General features: G+C 33.3%; 3 protein-coding genes across 14 annotated transcripts in view; 1 reads left to right on the top strand and 2 right to left on the bottom strand.

Annotated features, from left to right (window-relative positions):
• LOC142341755 (protein XRP2-like) overlaps window positions 1-25,097 on the bottom strand; it is a 525,423-nt gene that overhangs the window by 255,165 nt on the left and 245,161 nt on the right. The gene's annotated exons all lie outside the window — the stretch shown is intronic.
• Window positions 1-25,097, top strand: part of LOC142341757 (serine/arginine-rich splicing factor 4-like) — a 340,718-nt gene that overhangs the window by 114,682 nt on the left and 200,939 nt on the right. The window lies entirely within an intron of this gene.
• LOC142341750 (acid-sensing ion channel 1A-like) overlaps window positions 1-25,097 on the bottom strand; it is a 148,860-nt gene that overhangs the window by 16,576 nt on the left and 107,187 nt on the right. For 9 of the 10 annotated variants that reach the window (XM_075392931.1, XM_075392935.1, XM_075392928.1 and 6 more), the window contains exons 2-7: window positions 21,436-21,834; window positions 20,729-20,971; window positions 9,689-9,739; window positions 5,076-5,301; window positions 1,020-1,188; window positions 253-464 (exon numbers count right to left, since the gene is read on the bottom strand). In XM_075392931.1, the coding sequence (XP_075249046.1) occupies window positions 253-464; window positions 1,020-1,188; window positions 5,076-5,301; window positions 9,689-9,739; window positions 20,729-20,971; window positions 21,436-21,787 (1,253 nt within the window). In that variant the 5' untranslated portion in view covers window positions 21,788-21,834. The remainder of the gene's footprint in view (window positions 1-252; window positions 465-1,019; window positions 1,189-5,075; window positions 5,302-9,688; window positions 9,740-20,728; window positions 20,972-21,435; window positions 21,835-25,097) is intronic. The other variant, XM_075392938.1, reaches the window with a different exon arrangement.

Raw genomic sequence — 25,097 nt, 5'->3', positions numbered from 1 at the left:
ACGGAAATGATCCCATTTTCCTATATACGGTGTCAGATTGTAAATCTTTGTAAGATCGCGTTTCAAGCAAAGTTACGCGACTCTGATGAAATCACATCCAACGTTCTGATTAGATAACGATTCCTACTCAGCTCTCGGAAAATGCCAGATTTTCTTCGTGGCGATTACTTGAGGTGTTCTCTAATGAGTTCTCTATTCAAGTATTTTGTCAATTTAAAAATCTTCAGGTGTTACTTGATTAGTTCTACTTACATTGATGTGCATGTCTGGTCACAGAGCATGTAGTCGGTGGAAGCGTATTTGAATCCCTTCATGGTTTTGTTAATACTGGGTGGCATGATACTGTTCCAGTCCCTGTCGTAGACACACTCGAAGTTGTGACTCTTCCTGTTGATTTTGGTGTATTCGAAACGACGGAAGGCCAGACTGAGAGCGATCCCAGGGGTCACGTCCACACCACTGTTCTAAAACACATGTTTAATCCATATACAAATTTGCATATGTAAACTGGATTGGGGGTCCCCAACCAAATTTAGATCGTATCATAACTTCCCGGGCCGGAAGGACCTCAGATCAGACCCTCCGAGACTCTAACATCAACTTAGACAAAAAATTTTCAGCAGATATAGTGGCTACAATTTTCCAAAATTTTGTGCAAATTTTAGGCAATACTTTATATTTTAGCACCGGACGAAAAATGGATGCACTGTGCTGGAATTGTATCCGTTCGAAAGTCACTTCGGTCAGCAAGAAAGCAAGAAAGTATCCGTTCGAAAGTCACTTCGGTCACACCGGGAAGCACAAAGGTTTCATTCCCCCTAGAGCATATTGATCACTACACCCTTTTGGCAAAAAAGACTCTGGCAAGGAAAATTTAATTCCAAAGTTTTGAGACATTTTCTTGTCAGAAGTGAAATTTTTCATTCAGATGTGATAATGAAAACTAATTATAACCAGTTAATTTAACTAATTATTTGACTGGCTAATTAAGTAACTGGTTTTCTATCCAGCACACTAACCTGTGGAATAACAGGGTACTCTGGGTCGTAGATGGTGACCCTGACCCCGGATGCTGCGGAGATCTCTCCAGATGTGTCTTTGGTGTTGAGGAACAGATTCATCCGTAGTCCGTATGTAGCACCAGGGAACAGAGTCGCAGTCTCACGCAGATGTACGGGCAGCGAGATCCTATACAAGGAAAGCGATCTAGTGATTGACATATAAAAATATAGCTAGATATGTCAAGAACAAGCCGCTGAATGTTTTGTCCGAGGTAGTTGTTTGTTTTTATAATTTGAGAAACTTTACCGTTAGATGCACCAGAAACTGCCTGGCTACTAGCATCTCAGTTGCCCATTAGACGGATCCAACAACAATTTTTCTACAAAAAATAAAAAGAAGAATTTCATCAATCGTTCCGAAAATGAATTGCAATTTTCACGTCGAAAACGATGATAGTCAATTGCTGAACAGAGAACAGAACAATAACCACATATTGGTACGCAAGATTAATTTTTTTTACTTTGGTTGGATAAAACTCAACATAGGTTGTGAATAAAACTTCAGCTAAAAGTTGTAAAAATATAGCATTTTTCACATGGGGAAAACATTTCGACCTTCCATTTGACCAAAGTCAATTGCTTTGAACAATTTCAAGCTATGTTTGACGCCCACAAAATGGAACTGTTCTTCTCTAAACAAGAGGTCTTCAAATCAAAATTAAAATTTGTAAAATTTTATGAATCCTTTCCATATAGCGAGCATAAATATAGTTTAGCTACGTACATTGGATTTATAAAAAGTTGATATTTGGTCTGATTTGCAGTTTTCGTTTTTTAAACAATCGGAAATTTAAATCAAATTTTCAATAGCGAAGAAATCAGATATTAATATTTTGAATTAAGGCACAATTTTATCCCCCCCCCCGACATTTTGGTAAAAACTGGCCAATAAACGACTTGGCGGGAGAATGATGACTGATAACATGCGGGATAAATTGGGACACTTTGCTGCTGTCAATTTGCTTCTGCTGTAAATTTGTTCAAAGTTTATTTAAGAAAGGGACAATGTTTATATTTTTGAGTATTAGTAGCTATAGTGTAATTAGCTGGCTTCCTGCTTAAGAAAATTGATTCTAGCTAATCTATGGGGACAAAATTTGTAATATGGGTGATTTTCTGCATTTTCCTCTTTCCTGTCTTTTTAAAATATTGTTCAAATAAGAAATAAATTTAAAAAATTTTCACGCGATCTAAATTATAATTTGCCAAAGTTTGCTCATATACTTTTACCTAACGAATCAAAGAAAATGACAATCAAGGAATAGAATTTGAACCAAATGAGACGTTTACTTTTTTATCGTTTACACAGACAAAACAATTTAGTCCAATACGCAGATTTCTTTGAACCCTCTGCCACTCTTCGTTGTTCAGAGAATGAATACTTCGTCTTATACCGTCGGTGCCTTTGAACCAAACTTTTTAAACCCAAGTTTTAGTTGATTATTTAAACGAAACTGATTTTCGACTGGCTGAGCTTTTGCTAAGCGATAATAAAAAAGATTATTTTAAATTGTTTGGTGACTTTTAAGAGAAGACCTCTTGGCACCCTTGACGTTATTTTAAATCAAAAATAGCAGTAGAAGCGCATTAATTGATGAATAACACTAAAAACTAATTTAGGCTAATGTTTAACGCTAAAACTGATCACCTTGTATCAAACTGCAGTAAAAAACAAAAAAGTTGTTGCGAAAACAATTTTAAGATATATTTCATTTGCTGAATTTAGTGCGAAATAAGACAAGCAAAATAAATTTTTGAAGTGTGCTACTTTTTGTGCTTTTAACGCTGTTGTGGGTATTATCTGCAGCTAAGGGATTTTCTGATTGACTTTTACAAAAATTGTAGCTAATTAGCCTAACTTTAAGAATGTAGCTCGGTACTTCAAAAATTTATTTGTGAACTATAATGCTGTTCCGAGCTTTCAATCGTAAACATTGTTTCCTATTTCCTATTCAAGGTTCTGAATTTGTCATCAGATTTTCATTTAATTTTAATTCAAAAAAAGATTTTCTGAAAGCCGTACCTACATTCTATTACAAAAAGAAGATACAGTATTATGTGAGATGTCTATTTGGGTAAATGTAAAGAATTAGAAATCCATGAAAAAGTTTAATTTAATGCAGAAAAACAAACAAAATGTTCCAATAATTTAAGACAGATATTCTGAGTCGTCAGTCCACCCATAAATCTAAAATTTAATGCTGCTTTACTATTCCTTTAATTCCTCCACTGAAGTTCAATGTTAGTGTTTTATTCCAGCGTTTTACTGTTTATTTATATAAAAATTGATTTAAACAATACTACCGTAGTTAGTAATCAGCCTAAGAAAACAATTCCTTAGCACAATGCCAGAAAAACAGTTATAATAATGCAGGCAGTTAGTATGCTGCTAAAAAGTACGTTTTCCGAAAAAGAGTTTTCTTTATGACAGAGGTTGACAATTTAGCTCAAGTACAGTTTTGAAACCAAAAAACAGAAAACAAAATGTATGTTCAGAACAAGAAGAACAGTTTGCATCAGAACTGGCCGATAATCTGAAATTTGTTTGCGTACTACACATTTATTTTGTATTATAAGGGATAAAAATTAAAATCAACTGTGTCAATTAGAAAAAAAGATTTTCATTTTGCGCAATAAAAACAAATTGGAAAATTAAACAAAATTTTATTTTCTCGAAACTGAAATTTGCTTGGATAATCACAATTGAATTAGCATTCTTGAAAAACACCTAGTTTTTATATATATATATATATATATATAAATATATACATATATATATATATATATAAATATATATATATATATATATATATATATATATATATATATATATATATATATAGATGACTTTAAGGCTCTTTAATCAGTTGAAAATGTAACAAGTGAAAAAGTGAAAAATTATTCCCGTAACTAAGATCAAACAACAGCGGTTAAAACGTAATCACAAATAGATTCCAGGACCTGTGTGTCATAATATTTCAGTACTGAATCATAATTTTTTCATTCTGAGTTCTACTATGTCAAAAACTCTAATCATGGCATCTTATAGACATTTCATAGTAAATTCAGAGAATTCTGAACTTAATATGAATATAATGATTTTTTCCGAGTATATTCTGAACAGAAGTTGGTTTACTCCGAAATTGGTCTGGTTAGTATGACAAAAGGTCGCAGTCCTGGTTCACTCCCGGATTTTCACAATAATTGAAAACATCAATTGCATAAACAACACAAAATTAAACTTCTGGTGTTTATGCATTTGATTTTTTCAAGCTGTAGTTGAATTCAAAATCTTGCTAAAAACTTGCAAGATTCTTGCACGATTTCGCATTCAAAAGGCATTTACGAAAAAAGTCATTTAGTTTCAGTTTTGCTGATCAAAAATTCTGATATCAGTCATGATATTTGGTTTTCAGTTAGTTTGATTTTGAATACGGGGTGAATTTTTTTTCATTGAATTAGGTTTTGTAATTTATTCATTTAACAATAATTTGCTTCAAAGATGTTTCCTAAAATATTTGTACCCCGATTTATTTTTTTTGCCAAAATTGATATCTTGCAAGATTGTTGCAAGAATCTTGCAAGTTTTGAATCATCTTGCAATTTTCTTGCAAGATTTGAATCCGCTCATCACAAGGGTTCATTTTTTTTAAAATATGTCTGTTACTTTCAAAAGATTTAGAATTCTTTTTGAGTGATGCAAAACAACTCAATGAGGTCAAGTACGACAAGCGCATCATATCGCAATAAAAGTCATAATTGGATCATTGCAAAATCTGTTCTTAGCACCTTCAAAAAAACAATAAAAAATTTTTCTCCGAATTTCTTAACATGTATTTGCACGAAACGTGAAAACACTAAAACAAATTTTAGGGAAAATTCTGCCTCTTTTTAGGGAAAATTTTGCTGAACGTTATAGTTTCTGCGTCTTTCCTTAAGCCTGTCCTAAAGCCAACAAATTTGTGTTGATGCATTTTGGGTTTTCTCTGTTCGAATAATAGACAATGTACTTACCTTTGACAAACGGCGTATTCATTAGTGACAATATCTTCCATGTAGGGAAGACAATCGAGCATTTCGTAATGGACGTAGTCTTTGATCTGGCAGTCGATGATGAACTCGTCTCTGGATATCTTGATGGCCTTCAACTTCTCAGCCGGGAGGAAACTGAGTTTGGTGCTGTGCCACAGAATGTCATTGTACACCTTGTCCATGTTCACGCCACGCTTGTCGAAGAAATCTGAAAATAATTAACTAATCAATTACAGGTTGTTATATATTGTAGGACGATCACAGATTCAAGCGAGATCTGAAAAAGATTCTCCGGTTGATATTTTGCTGAGGTCAAAGAAAATCCGATTATAGCCCCCGCTCAGTGGACACAAAACGTAAAGCCCCCAGTTTCCGAAACTATAACAGAAAGGGGCTATAATATTAGGAGGATTTATGATACGAAAACACCTGAAAATCTGATAAAAGCCCACCTAGTTTTCTATAAGAAATAAACTCCCAAGGAAATAAATTCCCAAAACCCCCATTTTAAAGCATGGTCATGGCCCGCGAAGCATGAACAAACGCGCTTTTGACTATCAATATGGCTTGTTTTGGCTTTTTGTAAAGACGAAAGCTGGACATATTTGTGATAGTATTTATACTCAAGAAGCCCGAGTGTGAGTAAATTTGTTTTAATCTTGATTATTCAGATGAATCCAGACAAGGACGTCAAACAGTTTACTTTGTACGTATGCATTTGTATCAGAAAAACTTTTGCTCTCGAAGAAAACCAGATTTTATCTGAAAGTAGCTGTCAGAGTTGCCCTAAAATTTTGTTTGAAATTGATACTTGCTTTCTGTTCTTCATTTCAAAACCTTTGGAGTAGTTTTACACGGCTATGTGTTGTCAAATCGTTGGTCAGTCAAAATTACAAGACTCAATTTAAGATAACGCTGAAAAAGACTTGATAAGAACTGTAATTAGCCTTTTTGGTTAGAAGACTGGTCATAAAAGTTCGGTTATGCTGGCGCCTAACAATATTACTGTTGACCACGTTTAAGCAAAATGATATTTTTGTCAATCTGTGACTAAACGAAGCTAGTATTTCTTATTGAGTTTATCTGTCTTATTTCAACTCTCAAAATGATGAAAATCAAGTCAGTTGCCGTACAAACTCAAAGTCTAATTATATCAGAGCGCAAAGCGTATTTAAAAAACTTTCTAACTTGTAACTAATCCTACAGCTATCCGAATTGATAAATTAGCACCCGGGGTCAGATTAGATGACGTTAACGGGTTTTCAATCCTTTAAGCCCCAAAATAGCCGAAATTACATATTTTTCCTATATTCAGATATATCGAATTTCTAATAACTCATGAGAGACAGTGAACACAGGTGGTACTGTCAGGGTGTCCACGATCTCCCTGACCCAACTAGCGGGAATTGGCCGAATATTTATCCAATTCGTGTCTCAAATTACCGGCACCGAAATCAGTCAAACCCGGACCAGAACCGAGATTACGGGCCGAGGCAATTTGCCTAAATTATGTAAGATAAGCGTCAACTGGCGTTGACAAGTCGGAAAACTCACCACAATTCTCGTACCTAAATTCAGACATAAATTCAACGCATTCAACGCAAAATTATGTAAGAGAAATGCTGTGGAGTTTCCGAATTACCAACGCTAGTTACCGCTTATTTTACATAATTTTGCGTTGAAGTTAGCATTAATCTTACAAAAAAAATCAACACGTAGACCTCTGGGTATGGAGCTCGAACCACTGGTCTCCTGCTTACTTGTCGGCACTTCTATCACTGTGCCACAGAACCTTAGTTTGCGTAAGAACCGCACTCTTTATAAATCGGACCGTAAAAAATTGTGGCAATTCTGAACTTAGATCTCACCTAGTTTTTTGGTATCTAAGCGTTTGATTTAACTAATATTTAATTTTGCGTTTCCAAGCGTAGTTCTTATAATTATTCATTACTTATTAGTTGCATTTAGCGAGGTTTTGGGGTTCTACAGAAAATTTTTGAGTTTGATTAAATTCAAAACGTGAGTTTAAATCCAGTTCTTGTTGCCAATTCCAGTTTCTCGTGCAAGCAAACAATTTTTTGACATTCCCCCTCCCCCTCAAATCCCCCCTAACGTGTCCCCCCAATGTATCCCCCATAAAAGCGAAAAAAAAATTATATAAGTTCAAAGCTAAATTCAACGCCAAATTATGTAACATCTACGTCAAATTCAATGCTAAATTATGTAAGATCTATGCTAAATTCAACGCAAAGTTATGTAAGATCTGCGCTTAAAACACACAATTATCTAAGATTGGTAGTGAAAACCTTGATATTAAGTAAGATCTAAGCTAAATTCAACGCAAAATTATGTTAGATCTACGCTAAAATCAACGCAAAATTTTGTAAAATTTGCGATGACAGTGTTGATTTCATGTAAGATTTAGGTTCAAGCGTTGATTTTACACAGTTTCAACGCATTCACGCCAATCTTACAAAATTTTTCATTTTTTAGCGTTGACACCTCGGCCCGGGATTTGACCTTGGCGCTGCCACTGTTCTGTCTTGTGAAAGAAACTATAATAATCTCAGCTATTTTAATTTTATTGTTATCAACTTGAGAAATTCACAAGGGAGGCCGGCATCCTGAATCAGCTGGACATACCAAGTCAAACAAAGTATGATTTTTTCACTAGACTATATTTCAGTAACTACTTATCCGAACATTGCTTATGCACGCATTATATATATTCTGAAATCTTATTTCATAGGAATTTCATTGCTGTTTGTCTGATTTTAATTGGTTTCGTAGTTTGAGAGTTTTTCAGAATTTGATGCTGTCTCCTAAAGGTGACGGAGGTTTTGAAGCTCCATCGGATTTGGGATCTATTTTGAACATTTTTAAGGCTATTTTTGGGCGTTTTCAGACCTATTTTTGACAATTTATTTTTACTGTAATAGTCGTATTCCGCACCGATTGTGAAGACTTTGCGACCAGACTTTATTTGAACGATTACGTAATCAACTTCTGTTAATTTCTCTGTTTTATTCCGGACGTTTCCTGGAGATTTTTTGGTCGTTTTGTTTGCAGATACAGGGCTGATTTTGGACCGGAAATGGCAAGTCCGGGCCAAAACTTGTATTAAGACTTGCCAAGTCCCGGTCAATACTTGGATTTTAGCCTTGACAAGTCTTGGTTACACTTTGATTTAAACTTGCCAAATCTTGGCCAAGATTTAGATTTAGATTTGCAAGACTTCGATTAAGACTTGCATTACTTGGCCAGGATCTGCACTTGGTGAGATGAACAGAGTTGTGAATCAGTACTGAAATATGACGTTGCATTAGACTTGGCGAGTACTGAAGCTGACTTGGCGTTAGGTCGGGGTTTTGCCGGAAAACTGAAGTGACTACTTCTATTTTGACGGAGATGAGGGCTTTGATTCGCGAGCTTTATATTAAACGACTGATTTGTCTACAATTCTGCAACCAGGACCTGCATACATGCGAAGCTAATTTCATTTAAATACAATGTAGATTCCTGTTCAATTTTTTAAACTTTTTGATGAAAAATAAAAAAAAACTGAATCAAGAATTATTTTTTACTTAAAACCAAAGTGGACACTGCTATTCAATATCTCAAAAATTTGCTTTGGGTTTTGAATAAATGCCTTGTATTCTTAATCATACATCAAATTGTTTTGTGCATACATAAAAAAATGATTTTTGGGGCATTCAGAGGTTAGAATTTTTTGTTTAATTCATCGTATTTCAAAGAGATCCACTTGGACTGTAAAGCATGTTATTCGATATTTTACTTTTTATACAAAACTTTTTAGCAATTTTGAATTTTTTTTTCAAATTAATTGATTGATTTTACGTTTGAAACAATTGAATTGAGAACCAAGCCAAAATTTATAAGCAAACGCTATTAGCAGGAGGTGAAGAGTACAACCAATGCGCTAAATGAACACATTATTTGAATGTTTCATAGCACTTTTATTGGCGTCTAAATGTAACATGTCAAAACATAGAGTGAAATCAAAAAGCGGGAAATATCTTTTGACTAATTAGATAATTTTTCCGAGAGTGGGTCGATGTATCTTTACACCGTGATTTTAAAACCACTTTTGTTTCCATTGGATGAGATTTTAACTTTTCAAATGATTTCAAACGAGGGGCATTTCCTGAAAGGAACAAAAAAAAGTTAACACACCACATTCTCTCAAATTTACTCAAAATGGCTATTTAAATTTATGCTCATAGTTTTGCCAAACAAAAAGTATGCTCATCTTATTAATATTCTAAGACCAAACCTTAAATGATAAATGAAGTAGAAGCTAGTGGATAGCTGATCACTCATATCCAAAGACTGTATTTCCAAAAAATGCCGTAATATTTAAACTGATTTTGCACCATTTTGAGATTCAGACAAGACTCAATGTGTAGATTCAGTTATGAATAAATGTTGTGAAAGCAGAAACAATCTGCGTTCAAAAAAGTGACCGTGTGGAACTTTCAGCAGATACTAAATTAAGCATGAAAACAGATGCTTATGAAACCAATGTCAATTATTTTGAGCCATTGTTTTCGAGTTTTTTTTGCAATTAGCCTTACCAAGAGGTAAAAACGACCTCAAGAAACCCAGCATTGCCAAGAACCGAGTTGCTAAAAAACAAAATGATCAATCGTTTCAGGTCTTTTAACATTTTATATTTGCAATCAACGTTGCGTAGCACAAAACATTCTAATCGTATCAATTGCATGCACAGGATCGCTCTCAACAGACAAAGGTCTCTTCTCTTAATTCTCAGGAGAAACAAGGGAGCTCGGCAATGTGCGGTCACACATAGTCTTCCAGTCCCGTTTATCGACATTCTTCGCTTAAATACATACAAAATCAGGCAAATATAGGAAAAAGTCTTTTATACCAGACACTTATACCAACAAGGCGGCTCGTTAATGTGCGCTTGCACATGATGTTCCGACCCGAGCTCATCTACATTTTTGACTTAATTGTCAACCAAATGAAGAGATAACAAAAATAGATGTTTAAAATAAAAAAAATTGTTACAAAACCTAACTGGTAATTGAATTACTTCATGCCATGCCTCATTATAGCGATCACGAGATCTGCCAATATAAATACTACGAGAAAAAACAACAATCAACAAAATAAGCAAAAACAAAAATTTCACGGCAGAAACCCATTATATAAATTTAAAAGCGCCGAGTAACAACGTCAAAATGCAATCACATAAAACCTTAACTACACAAATTTAGTTTTTCCTAACTATACAGTAGATGGACGTTTTCCTTAAAGAGATTAGGTTAAAAGTTGACAAAGAGAAAAAAATGAGGTTAATGTCAAAGATCGATCAACATTTCTTAAACCAAATAATTTCAAAAGTCAAAAAAAATCTTTAGCTTATAACGAATTAATTCTTGATAAATTTACTAAAATGTCACTATGAAACTAATGGGATCTATCTTTGCCTAGACTAAGCCATAGGAATATACTAAATACGCAGAAAATCTCAAAAAACGACGAACAATTTACACAAAGACGCAGAAAATCTCAAAAACGCAAATTATTGCAGCCATTTAAATCATTAGCTATTATCTGAAATTTGTGTATTTTTATTCAGTTTACATTTAAACTAATTCAGCTAAAATTATACTGCAAGAGAAAATAAGTTCGTTCATTTGGACCAAAATTGAAAATCATTGGGATCTGTTATTGCCTGAATAAGCTAAAAGAAGAGAAAAAAGAAACACAAATACACCGCTCAAAACTTTTTTTATGAAAACCCATATTAACCACCAAAAAAACATAAGTTACGACATAATATCAGTAGACAAGTTAATTTTTGAAATTCAAGGAATTGGATGGGACCTCTCAATGACGAGAATAAGTTACAAGTTGACGAAAAGAACAACAAAAACTGAAGAGTTTGAAAAATTTTGAAGATGTATAATATCATAATTTTTTAGTCCATTGGCTATAAACTGACTGCTTTGGGTAACATCACGCCTTTAATCGTCAATTACAAGTTTATGAGACCGATAAAAATTTTACGGCTACCTAAAAATAAACAAAAGAGGCAAAAACAGCAAACTCAAAAATATTAAGCGAAAAGTTTGAACGCCATTAGAGAATGAACTTTTCAGTATAAACTCTTCTATTTTCGATTAATATTTTAACAGCAAGGTGATTGTTCTCAATGTTACAAAATGACTTGAAAAACAACAAATATAAACAAATATATTAAAACCACGAATTTTTTGAGAAAATCCCTAGTATCAAAGACATTAGGTTCAATTGTTTAAAACGGAATTAAATAAACACGCTAAATTCTGCCTCGATGTAATAGCAATCATAGGTTTCATTCATAGGTTGTCGATAACTCATCACAATAAGTCGTATGGCTAAGAAGGATACATCAAAACCACGAAATTTTCGAGAAAACCCATAGTATCAACGTCATAAAATTCAATAGCTTTCAACGGAAGGCATTTAATACGCAAAAGAGCCTAGATGATATGACGACAAGGATGTTTGTTGTTCAAAAGTTATCAATAAGACATTACAACATGTCATTCACTATGAAAACAACAACAAGTACAGGCAAAATCCAAAAGTTCAGTAGAAAAGTGAGAGAAGAAAGTGTCGAAGCAAATTAAACCATAAGCTTTTTTCTCTGAAAACTTTTTCTACGATCCATTGAACTTCATTTCTAAGCCAATGGCGGCTACAATTTTTAGGATAATGTTATGTGATTTCAAAAGGATGCAAAATTACTAAAAAATATCCAAAAATTTTTAAAAATTTTGATAACGCGTGCACCGAAGTCAAAAAGCCAATAGTTAGAAAACAAAACCGCCAACTAGATAAAATGTCGTTGATGAAGAAGAAAACGTGGTTCTGTTATTACTGAGACTGACTTACAATCCAAGAAAATAAGCCTAAATTTGATTTATGTTAACAAAAAATTCAAAAAAAAATTTTTATAAGTCTTAACAGCCATTAAACATAGCTTTCACAGGAAGTCAATGAATACGCCCTGATGGGAATCTAAGGATGTTTTTCATGCCTAGGTAATCAATAAGATATTACAATATGTCTTGCGACTATGACAAAAAAACAAATACAGGCAAAAACCAAATATTCAGTAGAAAAGTGCGAGAAGAAAGTGTCGAAGTAATTTAAACAGTGAATTTTTCTCTGGAAACTCCAGCTTGCAGCTGTGATGCATTGAACTTCGTTTCTAAGGCAACGGTAGCCATTAATAATAGGATAACATTATTAGATTTCAAATGGAACCAATAATACGAAATGTACAAAAATTAAAAAAAAAATTGAAATCTTGTGGCATTGAAATCATATTACCAGTAGTCACAAGACAAAATCGCCAGTTAGATAAATTTTTGCTGAAGTTGGAAAAACTGGGCTTCTATCCCTACTGAGACTGACTAACAATCCACGAAATCAAGCTTAAGATTAATTTAAGTTCAAAAAAAGATAAAAAAAAAACTCTTAAAGTCCTAACAGCCATTAAGCACAATAGCATTCATAGGAAGTCGTTTAATACATTCAGTTATGCCTCGATGTGACGACAAGAATGTTTGTCAGTCATATGTAATCAATAGGACATCGCAATAGGTCTTATGACTATGAAAAAACAAATACAGCCAAAAACCAAAAATTCTATAGAAAAATGCGAGAAGAAAGTGTTGAAGCCGTTTATACCATATTTTTTCCTCTGAGAGTTTTATCTATGATCCTTTGGACGTCTTCGCTGAAACAATGGCAGCCACCATAATTAGGATGACGTGATAAGATTTCAAAATCAACCAATAAAACGAAATGTCCAAAAATTAAAAAAATTTGAAATCTTGTGGCATTGAATACGTATAACCAATAATTATTTGATAAAACCGCTAATCAGGTTAACTTTGATTGCAGTAGAAAGGAGAAGGTCCTGTATTTACTGAGACAAGCTCACAGTTCACAAAAAATTTATGATTTACCAGTACTAAAAAAATTTCGAAAATTTATTTTCATTGTCTTAACAGCCATTAGCTGTCCAGTCACAGCACTAGATAGGTTCACTTAATGCTCATTAAGAAATCTATTGCACCTTTAGTCAAGGAGTTTATGCCATAGGATTCTAAAACTTTAGTAAAACGTCAAAAAGAAAATCAAAATTTCATTTGAAATTACGCAAACTAAGATACGAGTCCAAAAAAAACTTGAGCGATCCCTTGGAAACAAATTTTTTGATCATTGGGCTTCATTTGATTGTAAATGAGATTTGCAATTAACGGAGTCTCGGTATGAAAAGTGACTAGTCTCTAGGTGACTTGAAAAAACATAAAAAAATATCAAAACTTTCTAAAAAAAGAGCGCCCAAATAGAATTCGATTTTTTTTTGATATTAAGCTTCCCTTTGAGACTAGAACTAGTCTTTTTTATCCTCTTTCGTCTATTAAGAACCAAAAATTGATTTATTTTGTGGCGGGAAATCTAGTTTTGAATTAAATTTTTTGTAGAAAAAACGTTAATTCGAACAAAAATTACGGTAAAAGTGAACAAAAGTGAACCAAATATCCTGTGTTCACATGAAATTTTAAACCTCGATAACTCCTCGAAAAAAGCGAAATTCAAAAAATTTTTTTTAATTTTGAATTCTACGCTGGACGAGCTTTTTAATGATACCACGCACATTTCTCTTCGATGAATATATCGGTCGGCGAAAATTCACGGAACAAAAAAAACCCATTTGAGTATATAGTTCCTCCCCCCCACAAATGGGGTCGGAACAATAAGCTTTTTAACGGTTGGGTTACTTTTTGTTTCATTAAAATGAATAAAAACTGAACTGACTAATACATTGCACAGCTGGCTGAAAGAGATTATAACATTCATACAATCACTCAAGCAGAAAAAACAATGATAAAATCAAGTAAACACCTGATTTAGTAAAAAAAAACAATTAGATTTTAAATTCAATCTAAATCCAAAATTCAATTCAAACTTTAAACACTGAGGCAAATCAAGGAACAAATATGAAACAAAAAAAGCAAAACTCACTTACCCGCCAATTAAATTAGTCCAATTTTACGTTCTCAAAGAAGATTTTTAAGTTCTCTGGGAAATTTTATCGAGCAATTGGGTTAAAATTCAAACAACACGCGGAAACAAATGATGTCAAAAACAGAAACTCAGCAGCAGAGCAATCGAATTCCGCAAAAAAGTAGCTGTTTCACCCATTGAGGCGCATTTAAGGGGTCAAACTGAAATCGAGGAAGATAAGTGATTAAAAGCAGAAGTCACGAACCAAAGGCCAAAACAAAACAAAGATTAGAACCCGGTGTTCAACTTTTTCACAGTAGCATCAATTTTTAATAGTGAGCAAAAATTATTGCAAAAAAAGAACAAGAGAAACACCACCAAAAGTACCAAAATTGATGTTTTTTTGAGAAAATCAAAAAACTATTGACAATAGGATAAATACACTTAGGTATCTTTCGAGAGACCTGCTATTAATGAACGTCAATGATAGCAAAACAAAAAGCGCAATAGATAAGAGCATCAGAGGATTCCACTACAACATCACAAAAACACACTGCCAAATCCATAAAAGTTTTAAACCACTGAAAAAAATCTATAAAAGTTCCCTGTTGCCACTTTATAGAGATCAGTTGTCCTCTCACTAATCGACCTTAGTAATCTGATCCACAAAAGAACTAGAAAACCCATCAAATATTCAAAAAAATCATCAAAACAAAAGTCATTTTCAGAAAAACACTATATTTCACTTTTGATGCCCCTCTACGACATCAAGTGGATTTTTCATTATGTAAAAAAATGACAAGAGGTTTAGAGTTGAAGACGTAAATATCATTTGGTGTCCGTTCGTGGATTGATACGATAAGAACCACGCACCACTGGACAAAATCTATCATCTTCAAAGCATTTGAGGAAAATAAAGAGGAAAAAATAAAAAAGGCAGTCACACTGATTTGCAGCACGTGAAAAAATTATCTCCCATTTAAAAAAATCAAAGAAAAATTGCGGCTCCACTTTCAGAGCGCCTTGAAAACATTTTGCTCTCTGTGCAATTTCAAGTACTTATTTCCCAATTCCTTTTACTATTATAGCGTTACCAAAATTCCTACTTCCTTTTGATCTCTGACATTTAAAAAACCAAAAGAAGGTACAGGTATTAGAAAAAGATTGCTTTGCTATATAATCCAAATCTCTTCGAATTTTAAAACTAAAATGAGACGAATAACAGTCTAGATACTGGGCCGCTCGAATATCGGTTGCTAACATCGGCTGCTAACAATAACATAATTGCGCCAAAATAGCAAAAATTGTTCAAAGGTTACGCTGAAAGTGAACGAAATTAGAATAAAATGGCATATGTTTTGAAAAACTTTAAATCAAATAACTTCTCGAAAAAAAGCAGCTGAGCATATAGCTCCTCCACCAACTGAGTGGGTTTGGATCGAAAATAGATTCACAAATGCTTGCGGAATTCTTTGGAGAAGGCTCAAACAAATAAGCCTAATATAGCCTTGAAACATTATGTTTATTTTTGCCTTTTTTCTGTCGCTTCAAAAAAATTTTCTGGAACTGAAAAAAAACTAAGAAAAATTGTTCAGAAAACAAGCAGATGATCAGCTTAGGGTTTGCTAGAAGCAAGAACTCTTCGTTTAGAAAATAAAACTCTTTAATATGTTTCTATTACCAAATAGCTTCCAAGGTAAAGTTAATTAGATAATTCACTTTAGACAAACATACTTTAATCAAAAATGGTATTGAAAACATTATACACAAAAAAGTGAATTGCTGCCAAAATAAATATTAACAACTATCGAATGGCTACCATTTAATGTTGAATTTTTTCCTTAAAACACTGCGTTCTGGAAGATGATGGCAGGGTCAAAACAAATATTAATTGGTTAATCTAACGAAGTTTTGATACTTTGGCTAAATTTTCCGTGCCTAAAGACTGCAATTTTGTCATCAAATGGAGCCAAAAAACAAACAGATGAGTTTTCTAATATTTGGTAGAAGTAACGAAATAGTTTCCTGTTTAACAAGTTAATCTTTGGAAAATGAGCCGATATTTGAATTCTGTTTTAAAACAAACTGAACAATTTTCAAAGCAATTTGACTCAGTTTTGATTATTTCTCGCAAAACCATAAGCAAAATTAATGGTCATTCTCAAACTCCACTAGAAAACACAAAGCGAGTCAGACAAAATTTATTATTTCTTGTAACTGCCTTAATTTGCAGATCTTATTGCTTCTTTTTGTATTTCAACACTAAACTATTGCAGTCTGTTTTTCCAAAACCAAACTGGAGGCAATCAAATATATACCAGCATTATAATAGTGTGCTCCTAGTGGGCTCCATAGCGATAACGTGTTTGGATATTGAGTAATAGATTTGACTTTGTTGTCTTGGAAAATTAAGGTAAAAATTTGAGAAAATAAGGTCTTGAAGACTTTTTAAAAATGTTTCTAAATTCAATTTCAAAATAAAAGGCACTATTTTCTGAGCTGCCTCTAGAAAAAAAACTTATTTATCGAGCGTCATCTATCAGTTAAAAACAAAAGCGTTTCAGAAAATCTGTCATGGAAGAGAAATGATCATGAATGTGATCAAGATGGTTGAAGGGATCAAATCAATTGACAAACAATGATTCTCAATCATTCCAATAGATAGTGAAGCCAAAAAACATATATTTTCCTGTTCAAAAAGATTGCACGAAAAATTTCAAAGGCAGTACTTGCCCAAACGAGACAACTTCAAATATGCCCAAATATACTCAATTTGAAGCCATTTTTTGAAGCCAGAAATCTCTATTATTGACAATTTAGCCATAAAAAATTTTTGAACAGTTTGAGCATTTAACTTTTGAACCAAATATGAACAGAAAAATGAAAAACGAGTAATGAGAAAGTGAAAAAAAATAGTAAAAATGTCAGGACGTTCATAAAAAGAAAATACCTTGACATTTCCTCCAATGCAAAATAAATTCAAATGGGGCCCTATGAAGAATTTCTAAGATCAACGTACCTTTGAATGATACCACTAAGAAATTGAGTAAGTCTTTTTGAGGTGTAGTTCCTCGCATTCCTGTTTCTTTGAAGTTTTACAGAAATGGTCGACAACTTTTCCAATAAACTGTATGATTAGATTTAATTGAGAATGTTGAAAAAAATTTATTGTTATATGTGATAAGGAAAAAAAAATTTGTCTGTTTTGAAACTTTAAGTTCCAATAAATTTGTAAAATTTTTCAACAGTGTATGTAACTATGTAATAAACTCTCTGAAAAAGAATATCATTTTACTTCACCGACATTGAATTTTTTTCGACATAGCACTTCACCGAATTTGCAAACAATTTTTTTTTAATTCTCTTTTTTTTTCTTGCTACGTAAGTTGTGAGTAAGTAATTTTTTTTTCAATTTAGAACAAGCAAAAGTCAAAGATTGTTTTTGTGTTAAATTTGATAAAAAAGGCATGTAGTGTCGTGATTTTCGTTAAAACTTTTGGAGTGTTATTGTTCGAATTTCAACCGTTTAAAAGGTGTTAGCTACTATTTTGCTGGTTAATTGTTGGGTGCAGAGTAATTTTCAAGAAATTGTAATTAAATCATCAAAATTTTTGTTCTGATTGTTCTCAATTGCATTCACATCTGAATAGTTGAGCTTGTGTTTTCTAACTCAATTGGTTCTTCAAGTAAATTTTGTCAAAAATTTGCATCATTTCCATTTCAACCGCCCCGTGCGATTATGATCAGTCGTTTAATTTTGCAAGTTTCCATAAAGCTCCTTTCTCTGCGTAAAAATAACACGTACATGTGGTTTGCGCCACACGCGCATCAAATGAGGATACAGATTAGTTCCAAAATTTCAAGTGAGTTCTGCTAAGCAATCTTCTATAAGAACTTTTACATACAGCCAGCACATTTTGTTCTGTAAATTACATTTATGATATATGGTCAACATGGGTCGCTTTATATTAATTTTTCTGAATTTTTTTGCTGCCTTATTCTTTCACTGCGCTATTAATTACTTTTGAACAGATATATACATATATTGAAAAAAAAGCTTGGTAATGTGCGTTTGAACATAATCTTCCAACACCACTCATCCACATTTTTGACTTAATTGGCTTCCGACAAAGGAATGAGACAGAAGAATTACAAAAATTTACATCTCGAAAAAAATTGGAGTATGAATAAAAAATTGCTTAAAACTCAAACCATTAAAAAATTTAGTCTATGTCCTTAGAAAAGGCCAATGAGATATGCCATTAACAAGATTACGAGACAAGACAAAAAAAATCAAATAAAATTAATTAAGACCAAACTCATTTTATGTTTTCTATAAACTTTGAAAAAAGTCAAAATAGCATCATATAAAAACTAACTTAAATAAATTAACATGCAATTCACCCAAAAAGATATGGGGACCTGTCATTAACAAGTACGCAAAAAAAGAACAAAAAATGAAAAGACATAAAAAAATGCGTTTATATTTTTTTCGAAAAACCAAAAATTTTAGTCTTGAAAACCATAAACTATCAACTAAAACCCTAAAATAGGTTTTTTTTACACTCCAGAAAAATCTGTTGATACCACTCATTATCCAGATTATGTCTTAAGGCCAATAAAAAGAAATCAAATATCGAAATAAATGAAGAATTAAAAAACATTCTTTAAAGTTCTAAGCTATCGAGTGAACTAAATTACAGATACCAAATGGGACCACATTCAATGCCACTGGGACTTGTATTTAGTCTCCTATTGTGAGAAAACACAAAGAAATAAACTTTAATATGGGCAAAGATTGCTAAATCACAAAAAGTTTCATGTAAACTCTAGCAGAATCAAAAACAGAAACCCATAATCTTAAACATAAACCACTGTTGGGAAAAAGTTTTCTCTATAAAAAGGACGCGAATTGTTATTAATGAAACTAAGCTTCCTTTTAAAAAGATTTGATAAAAAATGAGAATAAAATAGCCGGAAAATTAAGAAAAAACCATTATATTTTTAAAACAAACAGGTCCAAGGTTGTTGAAACCATAAACTAAGAACTTAAACCCTTAAATAGGCTCATTTGAACTTTCATAGGAAGCTAGAGACCTATCATTGTCCAGAGTATAAGAAACGATGAAAAAACGACAAATATATGAAAAAGACAAAAATTTACTTTAATTTTGCGAGAAAACAGTGTCGAAGCCGTTTACACCATAACTTATTAGATGAAAAACATAAATTATTTCAATTGGACCATCTTTCAACAGACTTTTTGGATATTTCTTCAATTAATAAAGTGAAAATGTGACAAAAGAAAAAAGAGAATTGTATAAAAAAAGTCAAATATACAAAAAAAAGAAATAAAACTCTTACTCTCAAAGCCAAAAACTTTTTGTGAAAACATTACACGCAATCGATTCAAATTTTAATTCACTAGAAAGATGATAAATCTTCGTTACTGGTTATGAGCTGCAAATTGACTGAAATAAGGTAAGTTTATGGCAAGAGCTCAAAAAAAGTTCAATTTTTTTGTTTTGAAAACAAATATTTTTGACATAAAAACAATAAGTTTTCAACTACGAAAAATGAACAGATTTACTGTTAGCTCAACAGTAAACCAATTGGACACGTCAGTAGCGCGACTATGTCTATTCAGACTGCATTAAAAAACACATGAAGAAATAAAGAAAATAAACTATTTTACGCAAAAAATTGTTGAAGCTATAAAAACAGCGACCAATACAATTCGATCCCTCGATAGGACAAATTGTAACCCTGATATTGCTATAGTCCTTTTTTTGAAACAGATAATTCTTCCAAATATTAATGGAATGCATGCTTTTTTGAAAAAAAATCAGTTTATCGAAAACAATGGACGATTTTTTTTTGATAATTATCAATTCAAATTGGAGAAAAACCGGCGAAAAATTATTTTCAGAACCCTCCCAAGCAAAGGTAAACGTAGCAACTTTTGAAGTTCGAGAAGACTGTGTCATCAGTTTTTAGGTTTGCAATTCCGGCTAGTTTTGAAAATGTGCTACAGAAGTGCTTTTTTTAATGGAAAAAGGCTAAATTTTGAAAAAAATTTTGATCAAATTGTTCTCCACCTTTGTGCCGTCTATAAAATTAAAACCATTAAAACTTTTGTTAGCAATTTTAAAAGTTTCCTTAATCAACATTGACAAAAATTTGAGCAAAAATTCGGAAAAACAACTGAAATCCGTCAAGTTTTCACAAAATTTTACTGAAATCCGTCCACAATACCAAGTTTTAAAAAGTCTTTGATTCTCTATTCTACGCTGGACGGGCTCTCTAATGATACCACTCACAATCCTGTACGATGAATATATCGATCGGCGAAAATTGACTGAACAAAAAAACTCATTTGAGTTTATAGTTCCTTCCCCACCAAGTTTTACAAATTTTGCGACATCAAAAGCCGAAGTATACAATTTATGGATTAGAAGTACTTTGCTACTTTTATCAATTCAGAAATTTTTTTGCTGTATATCATTACTATAACTAATAACCACTCTGAATTAATAGTTTCACTATCACATGTTATGAGAACCACTGTCACAATCTCTCACCTTCTGGTACGTCTTCTCCCTTTTTGATCTTTTCCAGGAACTCGGCCGCCAGATCCTCTATCCCCGATGACATGTTCATGTTCTCCTCCTGCATCTTCTCCAAGCTGGCCATGCGGTGTGAACAGATGATGATTTCTGGAAATTTCCTCATGGGGTCTGTCTCGTTTTTGAGTGTCGTCTCTACTGCTATTGGTTCCGCCAAGAATTCACACACCACCATTTTTGAGGTGTAGATTAACATACCTAAAACATATGTAATGGCCAGACAGGATTTTTAGAGCTAACGAAAAAGGCAAGTTTAAATTAGAAGTGATCCTCGTTGATAAAATATCAGAATCTAACTGATGTTTTGAAGTTTCTTTAGTGGTTTCTAGTGGTGAATTTTAATGAGTACCCCCGTCTCTTTTTAGGCTATACAAATCCGATGCAAAAACATGCATTAGTTTGTTAAAATTGCTTATGAAAACATATATTTTGTTCACGGTGCGGGAGAGGGGACAGTTCCTATAAAATGCCAATGATCTGTAAGATTTAACAATGTATTGGAAGAATCTCATAAGATTCTTGCAAGATCTTGCAAAATTGACTTTTATTTTCGACTCGGGTTGCTTAGATTGCTCTGAATGTAAATGTGACCACTCATAGTTTCAAAATTGTCTGAAGAATAAAAAAAAGGGTGCAAATCAGATCAACGAAATAAAACTAACCAAAACTGATACAAATGATGATAAATAGAAGAATATTTTTCAGTGTCGAGTTCTCGTCTTTATGTTCGGCTACTTCGGCTTTCGGGGCTGTGAGACCGTAGCAACACGCTTTTGCTGTGGAGGATGTATTCCCCATATTTGGGCATTGGGGGTGATGACTCACTGGACTCGTCGTCGAAACAGATCCATTCGTTTCGGGCAAGTGTGGCGACGAATCGTAACGCTGGTTCAGATCCGAAGTGAAAGCCGAACCGTTTTTGTAAACAGTTGAATCGTAATTGTTTTGTTGTTTTTTATTGGTCGGGTCTTTGAGCTGTGTTTCACACCAGACATTGTTCCTCTTCTGAGCCATTTTGGCTGAATTTGGAGTTTAAGCCCGGGTCCTTATTTTGGTGATTGCTGAAATGAAAATATAATTACGACCTGCAAAACACAATTTATTTCAAGTTTTTGTTTACTTGTATTTTCGCAAGTACTAAAGAAAAAACGAGTCGGCAAAATTTCAAATTAAGCAAAACAAATTTTCGGGCCGCTAGACATGCATTGCATGCAAATTGTTCAATTTATAACTTGGTAGTTTATTTTAGTGGTTCTGACATATTTGTGTCAATTAAATTAGTGATATGTTGTGTTAATTCTATAGTATAGGATCATATCCATGAGGGTTGAGGTACCAGGCCATAGTCCAAATTATGATCTAATCCAGAGGTCACAAAGGTCGGGGACCACAACATTTGCCTTTGTACAAACAGATTGAAACACACATTCTGGTGAGCAAAAATTGATAGTTGATTTCAAGGCCGATCAAGACTGCATTTAAAGTCTAAATTATGTCTGAATCCACTTGTTTCGTTGAGAAAAGCAACTTGATCAGAATAATGTCAATCCAAAATATTAGACCTATAATTTTACGACTATGCTGTCCTATTATCGTATTAATATCCTAATGGGATTATGAGGAAAGAAGGCAGCGTATAACGTATTATGAGAAAAATAAGACAAGCAAATTACAGAAAGAATTCTTTTACCTGGCGATGATGGTATTCATTTTTATCAAAAACATCTTCGAAAAAAACTGACCATCAGTTGAGTAAAGCCATATTAAATCAATTTAAGTGTCTTTTTTGTTGGAACTTATCAAACTATTTAAAAGTTAATGAGCTGTGAAAATGACGTATTTAATCGATATCACATTAATGCTGAGTACCATTTATCATTTGTTGATCACAGCTATGCTTTGTTGCTGATAGTATTCATTATTTAATTTTTAATTGACTCTATCAGTTTAAGATAATTGCAGAACACAGAGCAAAAAAGGTGGCTGGGAATGTGCCTTTGCAAATAATGTTCTGACTAAGCGCATCTTGAGACTTTCGCTTATCACACGCAGCGCAGACGGCACAATTTTGTATTTAGTGGTCATCAGTATTAGAGAGGTGTCAAGACATAGGCATGAGCTGATTTAGAGCATGTCAAGTAAATAGGACCAGCAAAATTCACTCAACTTGAGCACTGCTGGAGCGTATGCAGCGGAAAAGCTCAAAAAAATTTACTCAACTGGTGCATTGCTGGAGCTTAGGTTGAACTAAGCAAGTTTCAGGAATATAAGATGAGAATTAATGCTCTGGGTTCGAAAAAAGATTTAATTTTCATTGCATCAATAACTCAATTCAATTATTCTTGAAGTTGTTTTACAACTTAGGGCTATTTAGGAACTCAAAGTTTACACATTAAAGTTTGTTGAGAAAATGACGCATATCTGATCTACTTGTCTTCATTCAGTTCTTTTTAGCTCTCTCATCTTCTTTAAAAAGAAGCAACAGATCTGAAGGTTTTAATAAGTATGATCTCCCTGCTCATTGTTTGAGTCAGAACGAACAAGAAAACATCTCTAAAAAACTCCCTTCTCACTCGGTGACATAAATTATTAAATTACACCAACTAATTTGTTGAGTGTAAAAGTTTGGTTGATGTCAACTTATAAATCTCAATATTTTCTCTTAGTATTTTCATTCGAGAGGCAAGGACAATTAGCATTGTAGTCGTGCCTGGCATTACACAAAAAGGAAAAACCCAAGAACATTGAAAGCTTTTGGCAACCATGTAGCTATTGAACGTAAACTGAGATCTGTGAGTACAACTAACAGTTTCAAAAAATTTTCTGGCAATCTCTGAGAATCCCCAAACGTTACCAAATCTAATGAAATAAACTGAACGCCAAATTCGTTGCGTTTTCAGTAAATAATTGTACGTTTTTCTGTCTGAGGTTCCTGCTAGTGCAGATGGAAAGCAGATTTCTTCTGCGAATCTGAAAGTAGACTGCAGTGGACAAGTTTTATTAATGCCAGCGTTGTTGGTTGACCTGCATTGAAATTAGGCAAAAATTGTCTTCCGTTCTGGAGTTAATTTAGGGTTATAGATTCTGCTTTCTAAAGCGCGAGAGATTAACTGTTGTGCAGGACAATAAAATTCTATCTCGAATTCGATCGTGGCAACGCAGTATGTGAACTATAGCGTGACAAAAGTCAGCGTGGTATCCAAGGTTACATAACGTACAAATCTTGGAATGTGCCCTTTCGTCACCATTTCGTTCTATTATTGCCTAGTCAGAAATTAAATGTAACATGATTTTTGTTTAGTGGAAAGTGTAATACGAGCGTTGAATAAGGTGTTAGTATAAAACAAGCGGAAGACAATGAGATAGCATGCCTCCTTTGTGTCGGTCGGAGCTTTGAATTTTAATGATTTTTTCAAAAGCATTAGCATCAAATACTGCTTTTATTTTGTGCTGAGTTTGTTTTGAAGTTGCCAGATTATTTAAATCAGCATTTTATTAAACAGTTAATAGCTCAATTGATTATACTGTTCAAGCAATCGCTCTTACGTAAGCTGATTTTAATTGTTTTCTTGCTCGACTGACTGCAACAGCAGCCTTCCTATAGAAAAACAAAACACGTAGAGTGCCATGCGTTTCTGGCTATGATCGTGCCAATGATGTTGTCCGAAATTTTTCTTTGTTTTGAGCCAAATAGATTGCAAACATTACAAACTTCGTTTGAGGATGTGTTACAACGGAGCCCCAATCAAGTAACAAAAAAGTGACACGGAAGTGGTTCTTCTCTCAGTTTCAATAAAGCGCCGGTTCTGACTCTAAGCAATAGGTGACATAGGAAACGGAACGAGAGACAAAAAATGAATTGTTTCAGAAAAAAGCAGCAGACACAGAAGACAACAAACAAAATTAAACACATCCGAAACAACTTTGACTTTTGGAGTGATTGATATTTATTACTCTTCAAAACTGGTCAAAACAAAGTGATAGTTGGTTTTTGCTTTGTAAAGAACAGAATTAGTATTACTTAAAAACTAATTTTTAACTGCATAAAGAGCGAAGTGAACGAGTTAAGTCTAGCATAAATTTGCGTTTTACTGATTGCACACATGTGAAGGCTTAGTAAAATGAAACTTGTGTGTGTCACAGTATGCTGTGAAAAATAAACTAAATAAACCAGTCAGTTTTATTGTTGTTACCGGAACCGGGTTCGGGTAACAATAAAAAACAGTAGAAAGAGAGGAACAACAGAAGACATCGTCAACTCAGAACATCAGATCTGATGGCCTAAGTTAAGTTAACGTCCAGAAAAAAGTCAGAACGTGTAGTG

Source organism: Convolutriloba macropyga, chromosome 6 (genome assembly GCF_964194025.1).
Source record: "Convolutriloba macropyga chromosome 6, txConMacr16.3, whole genome shotgun sequence".
In the NCBI taxonomy this organism is placed as follows: domain Eukaryota; kingdom Metazoa; phylum Xenacoelomorpha; order Acoela; family Convolutidae; genus Convolutriloba; species Convolutriloba macropyga.
Note: the sequence above shows the minus strand (reverse complement) of the source record. Positions and strands in the feature narration are given on the sequence as shown.